The sequence below is a fragment of the Haliotis cracherodii genome, unplaced genomic scaffold (genome assembly GCF_022045235.1).
Source record: "Haliotis cracherodii isolate W230 unplaced genomic scaffold, xgHalCrac1.p SCAF_10, whole genome shotgun sequence".
NCBI lineage: Eukaryota > Metazoa > Mollusca > Gastropoda > Lepetellida > Haliotidae > Haliotis > Haliotis cracherodii.
Genome location: NW_027266265.1, coordinates 56,101,545 through 56,120,754, shown reverse-complemented (window position 1 = coordinate 56,120,754; position 19,210 = coordinate 56,101,545). Strand labels below are relative to the sequence as shown.

The following is a 19,210-nucleotide window of genomic DNA, read 5'->3' as shown; positions in this document are numbered from 1 at the left end:
GGCTGTTGCCCCCCCCCTTTCCCGCGTGCGGTGCGGAGTTGAAGGCTGCTTACATATGCTTCGAGGAGCAATATCATAATGCATGCCAACAGCTCCGTGTGTCCGTACACTCCGCGTATCTGTCGGCTGTACAGAGGGAGTTAGCGGGAGAGGGGCCGGTCGACTCTTCGGAGTTGGCCGCGCAACTAACGGAAGTTCAGTTATCTTACGCGGGACGCTATTCGTAGCTGTGCCTCGCAGATGATGTGCGCTGTTATGGGCATGCGCAGGCGGTGGATGTCGGTATCTAAATACTCGACTTACACATGCCAAGACTTACTTGCTTTGCCGTATAAGAGGGTGCCACCCTCTTCCCTGGGGCTCAGCAGGTGGTCCGAGAGGCCGCTCAATGGTATACTTCCATCAAAGACTCATGAGGCCATGTTGGAGGTACCAAGCGTTAAAACCGCGTAAGCGGGCCTCTCCAATTGTCCCCCCCTACGCTAACGCACGGGTCAGACGTCCACACCTGCTTGGAAGCCGCCGCTTCCTTCAGGTATAAGGGCGCCGGGAGGAGCAAGAGAGGCACGGGCCGGGGCAAGGCAGCTGGTCGAGACCAACAGCTTATTCGCGGGGCTGGGAACGATGAGTTTCCATTAGCGCCCGAAGAGCCCCGGGTGAACCCACAGTCGCAAGTTATCGAACTGCCGACAGCCGGGGTTCACTGCCTCCAGCCGGATGTCCCCGTAGGCGGCCGACTGGCTCTATTCCTGAAGGAATCGGAGACAGTTACATCACAATCCCCGGACCCCGTCCATTTTAAGGGATGGCCATTTGCCTCGGTGGAAACATCATCCGCCCCTCCCCTTCTCCGGGATAAAGCACACTCCGGTGCCTGCTACCCGAGAGAAGGCGGAATTCCTCCGTGCCGAGGTCGACGCACTTATGAAAGCTGCGATCGAACCGGGTCCCGAGGGACAGGAAAGCGAGGGCTTCTACTCGACTTGTTTCCTAGTCACCAAACAGTGATCTCACCTGTCGAGACAGGAGAATGGCTAACGTCAATAGACTTAAGTACGCCTATCTCCACATACCAATACACCCCGAGTTCAAGAAATACCTGAGGTTTTCTTTCGACGGGAGGTGTTATCAGTTCAGGGTTCTACCATTCGGGATCTTCACGGCCCCGAGGGTGTTCACCAAGCTGATGTTGAGTCCCGCCCAAGTGGCCAGGTCAAAAGGTCGGTTCTGCCATCCGTACCTCGACGACTGGTTACTAAGAGCTCTATCGCAATCCCTGAGTCAGATAGCTACACAACAAGTGATAGATATTCTGATCACGCTAGGGTGGATGGTCAGTCTCAAGAAGTCAGATCTGAGCCCCACTCAGAATCTAGTCTTCCTAGTGGCTAATTTCAACACGGTGAGAGGACGTGTATCTCTGTCACAAGATATCAAGTCCCTTAAGCGCAAGTCACACTGCTCGTACATAGCTCCAGTTACTGGACAACATGGCGGCGACAGTGGATTTGGTCTGGCGGGGCGCTTGAGAATGAGTCCCATTCAACAAGCACTCTGTCGAATTTGGGCGAACTCGGAAGATCTCGAGACTGTGCTCGAGACTCCGTATTGGCTCATTACACACCTCCAGTGGTGGACCGAGGTCGGGAATCTGTCCCGGGGGCTCCCCCTCGACACTCCCGTTCCGTCTCTCACAGTTCAAACAGACGCGTCACTCTCCGGCTGGGGAGGCGTTCTGAATGATCACACTGCCTCGGGACTATGGTCCCAGCAGGAGATCAAACTGCATATCAATGTGCTAGAACTGAGAGCGGTCAGGTTGGTGTTCCAACGCTTCCCGGGTCTGCTTCGTGGCCAAGTGGTTCGTCTAGAGATGGGCAACCAAACGGCGATGACTTACATCCGGAAGCAGGGGGGAACGGCGTCTCCGTCGCTTCGACGAAAGACGTGGCAGTTCCTACTATAGTGCGACTCTCACGATATCAGGGTGCTACCTGTTTATCTCCCGGGGGTGGACAACGTCCGTACGGACGCTCTGTCTCGCCGGATCCTCGCTCCTCACGAGTGGAGGCTCGACCCGGGGATATTCGGGATTTTCTCCCTGTTATACAGGCCGTTACAGGTGGATCTGTTTGCGTCTGTGATGAATCACCAGACACCAACGTTCTGCTCCCGAGTCCACGACCCGAGGTCGGTGGCACCGGACGCCTTCCAGCTAGATTGGACGGACAGAATTCTGTGGGCATTCCCCCCAGTACCTCTGATTTCCAAGGTCCTGTCTCAGCTAAGCACTCAGCCTGCGCGACTAATTGTGCTCCTGGCACCTCTTTAGTCGGCGCAGAGTGGGTTTCAAGTAATACTCAGGTTTCTGTCTCAGCCTCCTGTTATATTACCTTTATGACCGGACCTCCTATCCCAGAACGGGGCCCTCCACCCGAATCCAAGGATTCAATGGGTGGCTTAGCCACTGTCAGGAATCGCCTCCAGAAGAGCGGTATTCCTGCACGAGTTGCAGACACAATACTGGCTTCGCGGAGAGATTCGACAAACGTTCAGTACGATAGATAGGCCTGCTATGCGCCCTGGTGTGTCGATAGAGGGATTGCAGATCTTTTTTTTTTTTTTTTTTTCTGCAGATCTCGTATCCGTGATTGAGTTTCTCCAGTCGCGACTAGATGACGGCCTGGCCGCATCAACAGTCCGGGGTTACTCTACAGCTATCGCAGCTTTTCACGTCACTGTCGACGGGGCACTTCTGGGTGCACACCCATTAGTGCAGCGCTTTTTAGCAGGTGTGGACAGGATCCGACCGCCAGTCCGGCGGATCAGTCCCCCTTGGGACTTGTCAATCATTCTCGATTGGCTGTCCGGTCCTTCCTTTCGGGATCTGTCGTCTCTCTCTCTTCAGCTGTTGAGCTGGGAGACGGCGTTCCTTGTGGTGGTAACGTCCGGCAGACGGGTAGGCGACATTCGTGTTATGTCAGCCGATCCCGAAATAACTGTCTTCCATGCGGTCGATAAATATCACCGGGACAGAGTCAGTTTTCGACTACCGGACTCTTACTGTCAAAGGGTCGCACACGCTTCCACGTGAACGGCTCCTATTGAGCTACCTGCTCTTTCACAGCCTTCCGCGTCGGGGACCACTGCAAGACATGCTCATGTCTTGGATGTCCGCACGACTCTCATGGCCTATATCAGCAGAAATATTGGTGTCCGTAAGGATAACCAACTATTTTGCTGTTACGGCGGTAGGAAGGTTGGCTCACCTGCGAGTAAACAATCTATCTCGAGGTGGATAGTTTCAACCATTTGTACAGCGTATACGCTTACAGGCAGGGACCCCCCTACCAGGTTGAAGGCTCATTAGGTTAGAGCAGTGGCTGCGTCAAAAGCGTACGCCGCGGCTCTGCACATTGAGCAGATCTGCTCCGCGGCTATTTGGAGCCAGCCGAGCACGATTCATCAAACCTTACCAACTCGACAAACACTCAAGCGAGCGTACTCGGTTTGGTCAGTCAGTTCTCCGAACGGGGCAAAGTTCTAATCTCTAGCCAATTGAGCATTCGAGATTTTAGACAGTCCTCCGGTTATACTGCTCGGTAATGGTCCGGATTTTATCTTCTGCGGTCGATAAATATCAGTCCTTACTACTCGATAATACTCGTATTTTGCGCACGCGCTCCTTCGATCCTCGGGGACTCTCTGGCCTAGCTCAGCGCTGGTTATGGTCTCTCGTGATCTATGCCCCTATATCACTTGTTCAAAAAAAGTGTGGGGGTGGGAGGTGTTTCGAGTTCTCAACTTATGACAAGCCGCGAAAACAGGCTTTATCATAATATATGGTCGACCACGCCCTGTCTCTAGCCCCCGCCTTTCGACGGTGGTGCCTCACGATAAGGTTGGTTCCATTTATTGAACTCAATATTTTATTCTGTTGAATAATCAAATACGATGTATTTATTTACGCCTGTTGCTGACGGATGCCACTTCCTAGATTATCTTTGGGAGTCTGTCCTGATGCAATAAGTGCCCCAAGGAGGATTTAATCAGAAAGAGAATTTTACAAACCTGTAGAGGTTATGAATTCTCTGATGAAATCCTCCTTGGGGCACGGCCACCCACCTCCCCACATTCCGTCAGCATTTGACATATGGAAAGTGATTTGGGTGAGAGTTGCTCCCCCTGGCGTGAGGCGCCGTTGGTGGTGAGGCCCCGTAAGGGTGGTCGTATATCATACAAAAACGAAGTTTTTTGTGTGGTAACATTTTTTATTAAGGAAAATGGTTACAACTATGTCATGTAGATTTTCTTGAGCAAGGAAAATGCAATAAGTGCCCCAAGGAGGATTTCATCAGAGAATTCATAACCTCTACAGGTTTGTAAAAATTGTGCTGAGGCTGTGTATTATGTAAATATACAGTCAAGTTGTCTCTAGTAGATCTAACAGTTAACCCAGTTCTCCCTCCATCAGCCAGCCCCTGTCTCTTCATTAAGATGTTGTCTTGACTATGTTCACCACAGATGGTACAACATATGAGAAAACATGTCTAATCACTTGTAGCACGGGGAGGAGAGCTACTCACTCACTCACTCACTCACTCACTCACTCACACACTTACTCTCTCTCTCTTACTCTCACTCACTCACTCTCTCTTTCACTCACTCTCTCTCACTCTCTCACTCACTCACTCTCTCTCTCACTCACTCTCTCTCACTCTCACTCTCTCTCACTCTCTCACACTCACTCACTCACTCTCTCTCACTCTAACTCACTCACTCACTCTCTCTCACTCACTCTCTCACTGACTCTCTCTCTCTCACTCTCTTTCACTCACTCTCTCTCACTCTCACTGACTCTCTCACTCTCACTCTCTCTCACTCACTCACTCACTCACTCAAGGAATGGGTCAGTTTGTAGATTTATGATTTGTGCCTTTCCAGGTGATGAAGATGGCAACCGCCGCCTGAAGAAGTCGGTTTGTGCTGGCTACACGACCCACCTGCTGTGCCTGGTCATCAAGCTGTCCAACAACGTGGTCATGCTGGAGAAGTTTGCCGCCCGGATCCTGGCTGTCAGCGAGCAAGGTAGGGCTGTAGGCTCAAGGACTGCCTGCGGTGAATAAACTCACGTCCTCAAAATGCTGAATTTAAAAAAATATCTTTTTTGTTTCACTAAGTTTCAAGAAAGACTGCCACTGTTCCTTCAGGTTAAACTCATATTTGTTATCTTGTTCATAGATTTTGTAAATGTTTAAATATACACATCCATGGGCACAGGTTTGTCAGCACCATACCTGTGCTCGGCAGCTGAACTATCGTTAAAACTCACATATGTACATCATCATTAGACCTAGTGACAAGAGTCTAAATTAGAGACTTTCTGATTGGTAAAAATGCTTCTTTGCATGTACTTCTGATCCAATCAGCAGCCAATATTTGTCTTCACTCCTTTGAACCATCCATCTTGTATGGTGCAGATTTCAACAGTCGACTGACTGAGCTCGAAGAGTGGGTCGCGCCCTTGAAGAAAGTGACTTGTGTGTCCCGTGACAAGATGTCGGATCTGATAGGTCAGCTGAAGATGTACTCTGAGGATGTACACAAGCTTCCCCCCGGCCTCGTCACCACTGTCCGCATCCTCCATTACTTGGCTGTGCCTCCAGAGAAGCTGTACACACAAGGTTTGCCTGTACTTAAGTCTGTTCAGAAATGTGTCCGAGTTGTCAAAGTCGCCGCTCATCACTGATCTCTAGCCATCGGCATGCCTGAAGCCTATGACTAGGGGTTCGAGTCTCAGTTCACTCTGACTATGAAAGTTGGTTTATTAGCACCATAACTGCTCATGGGTTTAACATGTCTAACATGCATAACTTCAGGCTCTCCTCCCACATTAAACTGACATGCCATGATATAACTGAAATACTTTTCAAATGGCATAAAACTCAAATCTCCCTGTTGAGATTGTAATGAGATTTAAAAGGAATGTTTTAAAAAAAGTTATTTTTTAGTTCATAAATGAAATAGTCTCCTGGGCATACTCCCCGACAACTGTATTCCATAATGCTTCAGTGGACTGGTTACCTTCCTATGCTTTCAGATTTGTGTATTAGTTTAACTTAAATAAATTACAGTTGCATGAAGCACAGCATCTCACTGTAGAGAGTTTCATACGGGGATCCTGGGAACCGATTGGAAACCCAGAATGGCCCCAATTTTATGATCTTTGATCTGCTAGCAAAGTATCTGTGCTCATCGGTTTCCCCAAACCTCAATGAATTGCATCACTTCAGGTTTTTAGTTGACCATGGCCTAGCATGCTGTTAAATGGCTGAAATGCTGACCTTTCACTCACTCAGAGTTGCTTCCCTTAGTTGTGCCAGGATCCTATGATTGTGGCTTTGAGTTTCACTCCGAATAGGATCCTGCTGCATTTCCTCTAACAGAAAACAGATTATGAGTTAAATGTGTCCACAGCGGGTGTACCAGATTACTGTGCTGAACGGGCCTGTGCATAGCAAGATAAGGTTGGATGATGGGACAAGAACGATCGGCTTGTAAAACCCTGAGTCCATCATTACAGGTTCACAAGTTAGAGAGATTTATTTCCAGTTCAACAGATTAGGGACAGTTTGCCTTGTGACCACGAGGGCAAAAGCTATACAATGATATAAATGACAACAGATGATGCTAAGGCATATCTTCTTTCTCAACTCACTCACTGATTATTGTTGTGGCAGATGCTCAGAGTGAGATGAAGTACATGTACGCCCTCGTGGAGCTGTATAGCGAGGAGTGCTGTCCCATCTTCCTCAACTTTCTACAGGTACGTCGCACTGGGCCATCGGGAGGATGCTATGTTTACCCTCAGGACTAATCCAGTCATCCATTCAAGGGCATGTCGTAATTTAAACTATTGGCCAACTCCAAAATCCCTTTCTTGTGTTTATTTTTATCTGTGAAAATTAGAAATATGACCTTTTGGCAGTATTTTAAGGACTTTATGCGAACAAAAAAGGAACATTGATAAATAACGAAATTAAGAATCCCATTACTGTATTTGCCATAATAAGCACCTTAGAATATTGACAAAGTGGAGAATTTATTAACATGATTAAAACCATACACAAATAATTAAATTTGTTTTCAGAGACAAGTTGTAGTAAACAAACTTTGTTCAAACGTTTATGAAACTAAGACTTTTTTTATAAGAAAATATGGATTGTCATGTAACTTTTCGGTCTTAGTAAGGGATGCTTGGAAATATTACTTACCGATTGGTCTTGAAGGGATTATAGCTTAATACAACCAATACAGTGTTTTCATTTTATCACAAAGATTATCGCCGTCAACAGACCAGCTTGCTGTATTTTTCACAAATACTCTGCCTTTACACACAGAAACTGAGTGAGAGTCTGCTGCGCCGCTGGCAGAAAGGCATCCGTCTGAGCAATGATCAGATGTCTCGGTACTTGGCCATCATCCAGCCGTCACTGTCTATTGTGAAGAGGACCATCGCCTTCGTTATAGAGGGCAGGGGAGCAGAGGTGGGTCATGGCTGCTTCCTAGCTGTCCCCATGTGGGTAGTTTGGTGGGCTAGGTGTTTGCACTGAAGGCCTGGGTTTGATTTGTACAGTGTGCACAGTGTGTGATGCCAAATTCTGGTGGCCCCCTTGGGCGGTCTGGTGGCCTAGTGGTTAAAGAGCTTGCTCGTCATGCCAAAAACCTGGTTTGTTTCCCGACATGGGTACAATGTGTGAAGCTCATTTCTGGTTTCCCCCGCCATGATGTTGCTGGAATATTGCTAATTGTGACATAAAAAAACTCACTCAATCCCCCTCAACACCCCCCACCCCCTTGACAAGTGTTTTTATTCCTATCTAATGCCTCATCTCTTCATTCATCAATAATTGTCAAACTGATTTTATCTTTGTAATTTGTTCACTCAATCCAGTTCCTGGACAATCCTTCCATCTTATGTCTTCCTGTTCTCTCATACGTCTCGTCGGTCATAATATGTGATGTGTTTTTGTGTTTGCAGTTCAAGGACTTGACAGCCCTCCCATCCCTGTTTGAGCTCCATACAGTGTTGTGTTCAGTACCCATCAGTGTTATGCACAGTCAAGAGATTGCAAAGGTACAATCACAAGTTTCTATTTACTCACTAATTTACACACTAAAGCTTAACTACATCATAATGATATTCCAGTCCTTCAGACCATAAAGGGGCATGGCCTATCCATGCTGCTTAGGGACCATTTTCTCAAGTTTCATGTCCGATAAAAATCTTATATGGGGGGGTTGCAGTTGAGCAAGAACTAAAAGCAAGGCCTGCAAGTTTTCCATTTAAAAGTGGCGTTTAACCCTACTCAATCACTCACTCACAAACCATACATAGTGAGTACTCTTATTAATGAGTGTTCTCTCTGAAAATATCATTGAGCATGTCAGTAATTTCACCTTTTTTATGGGGTGGGCAAGGGTACGTCTCAAAACTTGAGGATGGTTTTTATTGGTGAATTTTCTAATTGTTTTTAACTCTGAATACTATGGCAACAGCCATCAGGGTATGTAGCCTGTCTGGAACGTGAAACATGTGGAACATTTAGTATGATGATGACTATGTTATCACAATAGTGGGAGATTGCAGTTTTTAAAGCAGCAACTGGTTTTGTAATTATGACGTGGTGTGGAGATCTGCTAATAAATCTTCCGTGATGGGAAACAGGTGTACAAACCCTGGAGAAATCAGAGAGAAGTCATGGAACATTCCTGTCCTTGTCGAGTATAAACCCATAGGGGTTGAACCTATTCTGTTTTGAATATTTTTTAAAGTGAGCCATACACCTTTTGAATAAGAAATAATAAAAATATTTGTTTGCTCCCTAAGGCATAACAGAAACCTATGATGATGTGTTTCGAATCCCAGTTCGACCTGACCATGTTTCTAGGTTTGTCGGCACCAAAACCTGTGCTAGGTTTCACATCTAAGATCTGCACCACGTCAGGTGTTCCACCCATATCGAGCTGACATGCTGTGATATAACTGAAATACTGTTCAAAGCGGTGTAAACCCAACTCACATTGGCTAGCTAGCATATGAAATGAACATGTCTCTTGACATGCTTGATTGACAGTTCATGAGCATGTGTAATCATCTTGCCATGTGCTCTCATTAATATCAGCGTCCCATATTTGGAAATGTTTACCTATGTATTGAAAGGAACATGAGCTTCAGTACACAGACTATATTTTTCATATTTTGTATCATGGCTGAGGTACGGCTGCTTTCTTTCTGTGTCATTAAAAATACAGAATATGGTACTTTCCTCTAATGCAATTCAGATAATGGGAAGAAGTAAAATCAAAAGTTGTATCAAAGTGCCTCTTTGTATTTATGATCATACCATGGCATTGAATCAGAGGTATGTTATTGTGATTTGATACCTCTGATTGAGAAATCACTTTCATGGATCCTCCATGGTTGAATGTTGTCAACATAAGGGTCAACAATATTTCAACTGGATGATACAATTTGAGTTTTGTTGTATTTTGGAGTTGAAGTTAATGGTGGATTGTTCACTGTGAGAATCAGAATGTGTATCTAATTTCCAGATCCAGAAGGACATTGTGGATGCGATCCTAGCCTACACCCAGCCAGCTCTCAACCAGGACGCTGCCACAGAGGAAGGTTGGTCTTGCTTGTCTGTTGTAAGACTTATTATGGAAGTTGGGCCCCGTTACCATAACTCCTCTACTACACATAGACTTGCAGCAGTCGTAGTGCTAAGATTGCCCTGTGGATTGGGCCCTGCCAGCTGTACTGCCAAACAGCTGTTTTAATGTGTGCAGCGGGGCGGTCAGGTAGCCCAGGGGTTAAAGCATTCGCTCGTCACCCCAAAGACCCGGGTTCGATTCCCTACATGGGTACAATGTGTGAAGCCCAATTCTGGTGTCCTCCGCCGTGATATTGCTGGAATATTGCAAAAAGCGGCGTAAAACCATACTCACTCACTCACTAATGTGCGCAGCTGAAGAACTCTTGACATTATTTCAGTGGAGGCTGTGGTCTGAATTATTCCACTCATGAAATACAGAAACACCTTGAAAGCTAACACTAGCTCTGACTATCAACGCAATAGTATAAGATAATTTAATGATAACAAAACAGTCCTTCATTATAGACAATATTTATTAGACATCCTTGAATCATTCAAGAAGACAAACAAGCTGAACAATTGATGGATCACTGGAAGGTAGTTAGGGCTTTAGGGGAGGTAAAGTAAAGAATGCTATGATGGGCAACCATGATGCATTAGATCAGTTGGTTCATCCCTCGAGTTTTATTCTCTAAATGAGACAAAACCTCAACATGGTATTGGGGGCACAGGGGTAGCCTAATGGTTAAAGCGTTCGCTTGTCACGCCGAAGGCCTGGGGTCGATTCCCCACATGGGTACTATTTGTGATGCCATATCTGGTGTCCCCCGCCGTGATATTGCTGGAATATTGCTAAAAGTGGTGTAAGACATTCTCACTCACTTACACTGGTATTTTGAGGTTTATGGTTTTCTGAATTTTTCTGTAATACGTTTCAACCCACTGTGTGAAGACAGTGTCTAGTAGCATTCACTTAACATGATGCCTTGTGTGTGTTGTAGGACTAGCGCAGAGCTTGTGGACAATGATGTTGACAGACCTGTTGAAGTATGCCAAGAAATTACCCTACACTTATCTCAGTGGACTCATCATGATGTCGGAGTTACTTCCCCTACCACTGCCTCTCCAGACGAAAGAGGTGACTTTGCATTGCCTGTTAAGTGTTGCTTTGGCTCAATTATTCTTTGAAGTCAAACAATTCATATTACACAATTCATAGATTTTCCAGATGCAAATGTTTGACACAATTGTTTATCATACAGTAGATTAATCTGCAAGAAAATACAATACAATAAACTCAGTTCTACACTTAATGCTCCCACAAAGCTAGCTAGCTTTCAAAAAGAAATAAGAAATTATTATTATCTCTTTCCTATTTTCCCAATCAGCCATTGGATAGCACGGAGATAAGTCAGGTTGTGATGACCCGCAAGTTGTGGAGTGCCCACCTCCATCCCCTCTCCTCTCTCGTCAGTGACCTCATCAGGGCCTGTTCAGGTGAGTCTGTCCTCTCTCATCAGTCACCTCATCAGGGCCTGTTCAGGTGAGTCTCTCCTCTCTCGTCAGTGACCTCATCAGGGCCTGTTCAGGTGAGTCCCTCCTCTCTCGTCAGTGACCTCATCAGGGCCTGTTCAGGTGAGTCTGTCCTCTCTTGTCAGTGACCTCATCAGGGCCTGTTCAGGTGAGTCTGTCCTCTCTCGTCAGTGACCTCATCAGGGCCTGTTCAGGTGAGTCTCTCCTCTCTTGTCAGTGACCTCATCAGGGCCTGTTCAGGTGAGTCTCTCTTCTCATCAGTGACCTCATCAGGGCCTGTTCAGGTGAGTCTCTCCTCTCTCATCAGTGACCTCATCAGGGCCTGTTCAGGTGAGTCTCTCTTCTCATCAGTGACCTCATCAGGGCCTGTTCAGGTGAGTCTCTCCTCTCTCATCAGTGACCTCATCAGGGCCTGTTCAGGTGAGTCTGTCTTGTCATCAGTGACCTCATCAGGGCCTGTTCAGGTGAGTCTCTCCTCTCTCATCAGTGACCTCATCAGGGCCTGTTCAGGTGAGTCTGTCTTGTCATCAGTGACCTCATCAGGGCCTGTTCAGGTGAGTCTCTCCTCTCTCATCAGTGACCTCATCAGGGCCTGTTCAGGTGAGTCTCTCCTCTCTCGTCAGTGACCTCATCAGGGCCTGTTCAGGTGAGTCTGTCTTGTCATCAGTGACCTCATCAGGGCCTGTTCAGGTGAGTCTCTCCTCTCACGTCAGTGACCTCATCAGGGCCTGTTCAGGTGAGTCTGTCCTCTCTCGTCAGTGACCTCATCAGGGCCTGTTCAGGTGAGTCTGTCCTCTCTCGTAAGTGACCTCATCAGGGCCTGTTCAGGTGAGTCCCTCCTCTCTCGTCAGTGACCTCATCAGGGCCTGTTCAGGTGAGTCCCTCCTCTCTCGTCAGTGACCTCATCAGGGCCTGTTCAGGTGAGTCCCTCCTCTCTCATCAGTGACCTCATCAGGGCCTGTTCAGGTGAGTCTCTCCTCTCTCGTCAGTGACCTCATCAGGGCCTGTTCAGGTGAGTCTGTCCTCTCTCATCAGTGACCTCATCAGGGCCTGTTCAGGTGAGTCTGTCTTGTCATCAGTGACCTCATCAGGGCCTGTTCAGGTGAGTCTCTCCTCTCTCGTCAGTGACCTCATCAGGGCCTGTTCAGGTGAGTCTGTCTTGTCATCAGTGACCTCATCAGGGCCTGTTCAGGTGAGTCTCTCCTCTCTCATCAGTGACCTCATCAGGGCCTGTTCAGGTGAGTCTGTCTTGTCATCAGTGACCTCATCAGGGCCTGTTCAGGTGAGTCTCTCCTCTCTCGTCAGTGACCTCATCAGGGCCTGTTCAGGTGAGTCTGTCTTGTCATCAGTGACCTCATCAGGGCCTGTTCAGGTGAGTCTCTCCTCTCTCATCAGTGACCTCATCAGGGCCTGTTCAAGTGAGTCTGTCTTGTCATCAGTGACCTCATCAGGGCCTCTTCAGGTGAGTCTCTCCTGTCTCAACAATGACCTCATCAGGGCCTGTTCAGGCGTGTCTCTCCTCTCTCATCAGTGACCTCATCAGGGCCTGTTCAGGTGAGTCTCTCCTCTCTCGTCAGTGACCTCATCAGGGCCTGTTCAGGTGAGTCTGTCCTCTCTCATCAGTGACCTCATCAGGGCCTGTTCAGGTGAGTCTCTCCTCTCTCGTCAGTGACCTCATCAGGGCCTGTTCAGGTGAGTCTGTCTTGTCATCAGTGACCTCATCAGGGCCTGTTCAGGTGAGTCTCTCCTGTCTCAACAATGACCTCATCAGGGCCTGTTCAGGCGTGTCTCTCCTCTCTCATCAGTGACCTCATCAGGGCCTGTTCAGGTGAGTCTCTCCTCTCTCATCAGTGACCTCATCAGGGCCTGTTCAGGTGAATCCGTCCTCCCTCATCAGTGACCTAATCAGGGCATGTTCAGGTGAGTCCTCTCTCATTAGTGACCTCATCAGGGCCTTTTTAGGTGAGTCTCTCTTCTCATCAGTGACCTCATCAAGGCCTGATGTCTGTTATTGTGTAATGACAGTCTGGACCGTCCTCATGCTGTCAACCACTGGTTTTCCTGCCCCGATTCGTATAACGTATCAGAATTGGTGGCTAGTTTCTTCCTTCCATTTCTCTGCACCTAACACTGACTTGTGTTGCAGGCTCAAGCTGCCAGCCTCTCCAGCAGATGTTGTGTCGTGTGTGTTGGCAGCTGTCAGACCTCGCCTCCCCCTCCGCCATCATGATCACAAGGTGAGAACTGCACAAGAGTCTACAAAACAGATGAAGGATCTCTGCCTCCTTCTTAAGATCTCTGCCTCCCTAATTAGGATCACCACCTACCTGGTTAGGATCTCTGCCTCCCTAGTTAGGATCTCTGCATCCCTAGTTAGGATCTCTACCTGCCTAGTTAGGATCTCAACCTACCTAGTTAGGATCTCTGCCTCCCTAGTTAGGATCTCTGCCTCCCTAATTAGGATCACCACCTACCTGGTTAGGATATCTGCCTCCCTAGTTAGGATCTCTGCCTCCCTAGTTAGGATCTGTACCTGCCTAGTTAGGATCTCTGCCTCCCTAATTAGGATCACCACCTACCTGGTTAGGTTCTCTGCCTCCCTAGTTAGGATCTCTGCCACCCTATTTAGGGTCTCTGCCTCCCTAGTTAGGATCTCTGCCACCCTATTTAGGATCTCTGCCACCCTAATTAGGATCACAACCTACCTGGTTAGGATATCTGCCTCCCTAGTTAGGATCTCTGCCTCCCTAGTTATGATCTCTGCCTCCCTAGTTAGGATCTCTGCCTCCTTAGTTAGGATCTCTGCCATCCTAGTTAGGATATCTGCCTTCCTAGTTACAATATCTGCCTCCCTAGTTAGGATCTCTACCTGCCTAGTTAGGGTCTCTGCCTCCCTAGGTAGGATCTCTGCCACCCTAGTTAGGATATCTACCTGCCTAGTTAGGATCTCTGCCTCCCTAGTTAGGATCACCACCTACCTGGTTAGGATATCTGCCTCCCTAGTTAGGATCTCTGCCACCCTATTTAGTATCTCTGCCACCCTAGCTAGGATCTCTGCCTCCCTAATTAGGATCACCACCTACCTGGTTAGGACATCTGCCTCCTTAGTTAGGATCTCTGCCTCCCTAGTTAGGATCTCTGCCTCCCTTGTTAGGATCTCTGCCTCCTTAGTTAGGATCTCTGCAACCCTAGTTAGGATATCTGCCTTCCTAGTTACGATATCTGCCTCCCTAGTTAGGATCTCTGCCTACCTAGTTAGGATCTCTGCCACCCTATTTAGGATCTCTGCCACCCTATTTAGGATCTCTGCCTCACCAGTTAGGATCTCTACCTGCCTAGCTAGGATCTCTGCCTCCCCAGTTAGGATCTCTACCTGCCTAGTTAGGATCTCTACCTCCCTAGTTACGATCTCTGCCTCCTTAGTTAGGATCTCTACCTCCTTAGTTAGGATCTCTACCTCCCTAGTTAGGATCTCTACCTCCTTAGTTAGGATCTCTACCTCCCTAGTTAGGATCTCTACCTCCTTAGTTAGGATCTCTACCTCCCTAGTTAGGATCTCTACCTCCCTAGTTACGATCCTTGCCTCCTTAGTTAGGATCCCTGCCTTCTTGCTATGATCCCTACCTCCCTAGTTAGGACAAACCACAAAATGAAAATGATTTACAGTGCTGGGGTAGTCATGTTGTGTTTCCCATCACTATATGACTGATATACTGCTGATACAGCCTTAAATATTTACTTACTCACTCATGTTGCGTTCGGCTGACAGGTGTCTGCTCGACATCATCATTGAGCACAGCAGGATTCGTCCGGAGGGAGAGAATGGGGAGGACAAGGAAGGAGAGAAGGAGCCTGTGGTGAAGGAGGACATATATCCCTTCATCAGGGCCGGACAGGTGACGAAGTCCCTCAGCCTGCTGGGGTACCTCCTGTCCCAGCCCACCATCAAGATGGCCATGTTGCAGCTCATTAGGGGAAGGTATGACTTGTTCGGTTGTTGTTTTTGATTATGGGTTTCACCAAAGTGGTAAGCATCTATGTCATGCATTACTTCAGACTTTCCTCCCACATCAAGCTGAAATGCTGTGATATAACTGGAATACTGTTTTAAGCGGTATTAAACCCACTCACTCACTCTCACTCACTCACTCACTCACTCACTCACGCAAGCACACACACAAGATGACGGACGCACTGTGATATGACTGAAATAATGTTTATACGGTGTTAAGCTTTCTCTCTCACTCACTCACTCACTCACTCACACACACTCAATGACACAGATAACATCATGTACATTTCTAACACATCTCTCTCATGTTTCTCCAGCTGTCCCGAGGATGAGAAGTATACCACTATTGTGCCCTTCATGCTCAATCTGCTGAACGAAGTCTCGGACAGACCCCCTCACATACAGGCCCAGGAGAACGTGGTGGTAAGTCTGTCCCCAGTGTCTGTCCCCAGTACCCTTGTGTGTGAGAACTGACTGATTGCATGGTGTGTCACTCACCTGGCTTTATTTGTGCCAAGGTCACTGCTCATGATAACCACTGGTTTGCCTGACCAGAAGGGCTGGGACGAGTCCACATTTACTACCCAGGTACCCGACCCCCTATTACCCGACCCTACCCGGGTACCTGACCCCCTATTACCCAACCCTACCCTGGTTACCCAACCCCATATTACCCAACCCTACGCAGGTACCCGCCCCCCCTTTAACCGACCCTACCCGGGTACCCGACCCCCTATTACCTCACCCTACCCGGGTACCCAACCCCCTATTACCCGACCCTACCCGTGTACCCGACCCCCTATTACCCGACCCTACCCGGGTACCCACTGAAGGTCTCAAGAGCTAGGAACAAAGTGTCCAATTGCGAATTGTTTTACCTCAGCCTTAGCAAAAACTATTAGATACATATGTATCAAATGATGAGATCCTGCGTACACTGAATTTGACTACAGCTTCGTCTTTACTCAAACATATACAAGTAAAAAGGAATGTGTGCATCGTCAGAAAGAAATGCAAACATTAGTGACTTGTAGCGTAACCACTGAGTTATAGCGAGTTTTTGTCATTGAACACTATATATCACGTGACTTACCAGGGGTCAGGGTAGCACTGGGGGTACATGGGTTCTACTCAGGACCCATCCCAGCCCTACTGACCTAGATAGGTTGCCATGACACAGCTGGTAAATTGCCGCATGGCATGCAACACTCACTCGCATCACGTTACCAAATAACAAACTGTACAGTCAGTTTCAAAATCCCATTTCTTCGTCAAATGCATGTTGCAGCCTGATCATGCTTGTCATTAAAACATTGGCTTGTTTTTCCAAAGACCTTGATTTCCCACATGGGTAGAATGTGTGAAACCCATTCTTGTCCTGCTTGTGTTATTCCATGAATAATGGTATATAACAATACTCACTCAACAATGTCTAAGATGTGTTTGTGTAATAGGGCTGGGATGATACTATCATGTGCTGTTATCTGTGATGAGTAAGCCTTGGGTGAATAAAATGAAAAAATCCCCCCCCCCCCCCCCCCCCAAAAAAAAAAAAAATGAAAGAAAAGAGAAAAAAAAGCCATCTTTTCATAGACAGGATGGCAAAATACCTGGCACACTGATGATTTACAGTTGGCAGTGTCAAGTATGGCACAATGGATGAAAATATTTACGTTTTCACTACTCATTTTCACTCGTTATTAGTGTTTAGTGAAACATTTATTAAAGAATACAGTTAAAATAAGAATCGATACTTTTTACTTAATGTGAGATTGTGATCGAGAAGTAAAACATCGTGATCCACCAATGCATCGGTGTATCGTCCCATTACTACAGTGTAATGTGTGTGTTTTTTGTTTCAGTCTATCCTACAGAGTCTCTGTGACACAGAAATATCTCTTGTCTCCTCGGACACAGCTCTCACTGAACAGGTCGGTGCTTCTCTCACATTGGTCATCTGGACTTGGGGTGGTGGGGTAGCCTAGTGGTTAAAGCATTCACTCATCGCTCACAAGGTTCTGTCCCCCACATGGTACAGTGAAGCCCATCCCTGGCCGCCCTCACTGTACTGTTTCACCAAAGTGGTAAACGTCTGAGACCTGCATCACTTCGGGCTTTCCTCCAACATTAAGCTGACGTGCCGTGATATAACTGGAATACTGTTAAAACTGTTAAACTCACACGCTCACTCCCTCTCTGTACTGGCTGGGACAGTGGTAGAAGCTAAATAAGCCCACTCACTTGTTGCAGGCTTGTCCTTCCTCACTGCAAACACTTGAGCTATTTTGAGATTTAGATGGGTCATCAGTGATAAAGAAATATCTATATACACAGCTGATTCAGAATCAGAAGTGCCACAATTTCCTGTGCGGAGTTGTGTCCCTTGGGCATGCCAGAGACCTGTAATTGTCCCAGGTTTATACTGATTCCATTTCTAGAGTTGTCAGCCCCATACCATGCTCATGGGTTTCACCAAGTGGTAACAGCTAAGACTTGCATCACTTCAGACTTTTCTCCCTTGTCAAGATGACAAGCTTTCTCTCTCAATCACTCTCACTCACTCACTCACTCACTCACTCACTCACTTGTGTCAAAACTGATGATTTTAGAGATTTGTAAGAGAAGAGCCTACTATTTGAACGTGAGCAAGTCTTTGACCCAAGGTGTGTCACTGACATATTTAGGATCCTTATCCCACCCTGTCCCTTAGAAGGTTTTCTTATGTTCCCCAGCATGCAAACTAGTGCTGTAGATAAGAATCATCAAGGGAAGTGGACAAATGGTTTATTGTGAAACTTGAACTATGTCTGTATTTCACCCTGTAGATAATCAGCAACTCACTGCCGGAGACGGACAAGCTGAATACTGTGATAACAGCTCTCCTCCAACACATGGGCAACCCCGACCACGCCTACGCCTCCATCCTTCCCTGCGTCCGGACACTAGTCATGCTCACGGACCACGACTATGGCTTCTACAATCTTGTCAAGTATGTGTTCCAGTTCAGGCTGTATTTAGCACTTGTTGTATCTGCAAATGTTACAAGAGAAAATGCAGTCGACTCCCACCCCGGATAATGAACCGACTCACCCTGAGATAGTGTGTGATTCGAGACACAGATACAAACATATTTCTCCAATAGTTTTCAAAAATCCTTTATTCCCCCCATTCTTTCCCATGACAGTAGCACATAACAAGGACGAACCAAAAACTTGAATTCACCTGAAAGGAAAGATTGGTTCGGGGGTCTACTGTAGCTGAAGGTTACGTGTCAAAATGTGGGTTGATGGTGTGAGACTATTTTTTTTGTTTTCATGATAACAAAGTAGTTTGCAAGGGTTGTGAAAAGTTAGCCAAACCTATTATCCAAGGATACTTTCTTACTGTGGTAATCTCCCCAACAGATGTCTGGAGAAGAACACAACCGTGTTCAGCAGCCTGCTGTCCAGGGTGAACAACACCTTCAGCAAGGACAGCTCCGACTGCCTCTCAACTCTCTCCGTCAGTCTCGACTTCCTGCGTCTCCTTGTGTCGCTCGACCCACCGGAGGAGGAGGAGGGCGTGGCACGCTCTTACATCATCAACAAGCAGCAGCTGAGGGGACTGTTGTCATGGACACCAGACCAGGATCACCCTCTGGACGATCTGGAGAAGCTCCTGGAGGTTTGTGCATCTTTGTTACCATGTTGTGCCTTCCATGGGATGTTGGGTAAGAACAGGGCTTAGACGATCGTAGCTCTTATACTCTAAAATAGACTTACGATATTCGTAGCTGTACGATCACTATGTGGAACAGGGCCTCTGCACCCTGTGGGTCAACTATACGAGGTAAAATGTGGTTTAATGTTAGTTTCAAGATTATTGCATAAATATAGCAATATGCATGCATGTGTGTGTCTGTGTGTCTGTGTGTGTGGCTGCTTGTACTAGTCCAGACTAATGCTGGTGTTATAGTGCTGGCCCACTGAGATACCACGCCACAGTTCAACATGGATGCCCCACTCAG

At 47.2% G+C, this 19,210-nt stretch overlaps 1 protein-coding gene across 1 annotated transcript in view; it reads left to right on the top strand.

Annotated features, from left to right (window-relative positions):
- LOC139454549 (protein virilizer homolog) overlaps nt 1–19,210 on the top strand; it is a 44,917-nt gene that overhangs the window by 17,340 nt on the left and 8,367 nt on the right. Inside the window, exons 20-33 of the mRNA XM_071236333.1 lie at nt 4,945–5,088; nt 5,481–5,684; nt 6,741–6,826; nt 7,401–7,547; nt 8,042–8,137; nt 9,616–9,691; nt 10,661–10,797; nt 11,048–11,156; nt 13,339–13,429; nt 14,962–15,171; nt 15,522–15,627; nt 17,067–17,135; nt 18,030–18,193; nt 18,609–18,867. Of these exons, the coding sequence (XP_071092434.1) occupies nt 4,945–5,088; nt 5,481–5,684; nt 6,741–6,826; nt 7,401–7,547; nt 8,042–8,137; nt 9,616–9,691; nt 10,661–10,797; nt 11,048–11,156; nt 13,339–13,429; nt 14,962–15,171; nt 15,522–15,627; nt 17,067–17,135; nt 18,030–18,193; nt 18,609–18,867 (1,898 nt within the window). The remainder of the gene's footprint in view (nt 1–4,944; nt 5,089–5,480; nt 5,685–6,740; nt 6,827–7,400; nt 7,548–8,041; nt 8,138–9,615; nt 9,692–10,660; nt 10,798–11,047; nt 11,157–13,338; nt 13,430–14,961; nt 15,172–15,521; nt 15,628–17,066; nt 17,136–18,029; nt 18,194–18,608; nt 18,868–19,210) is intronic.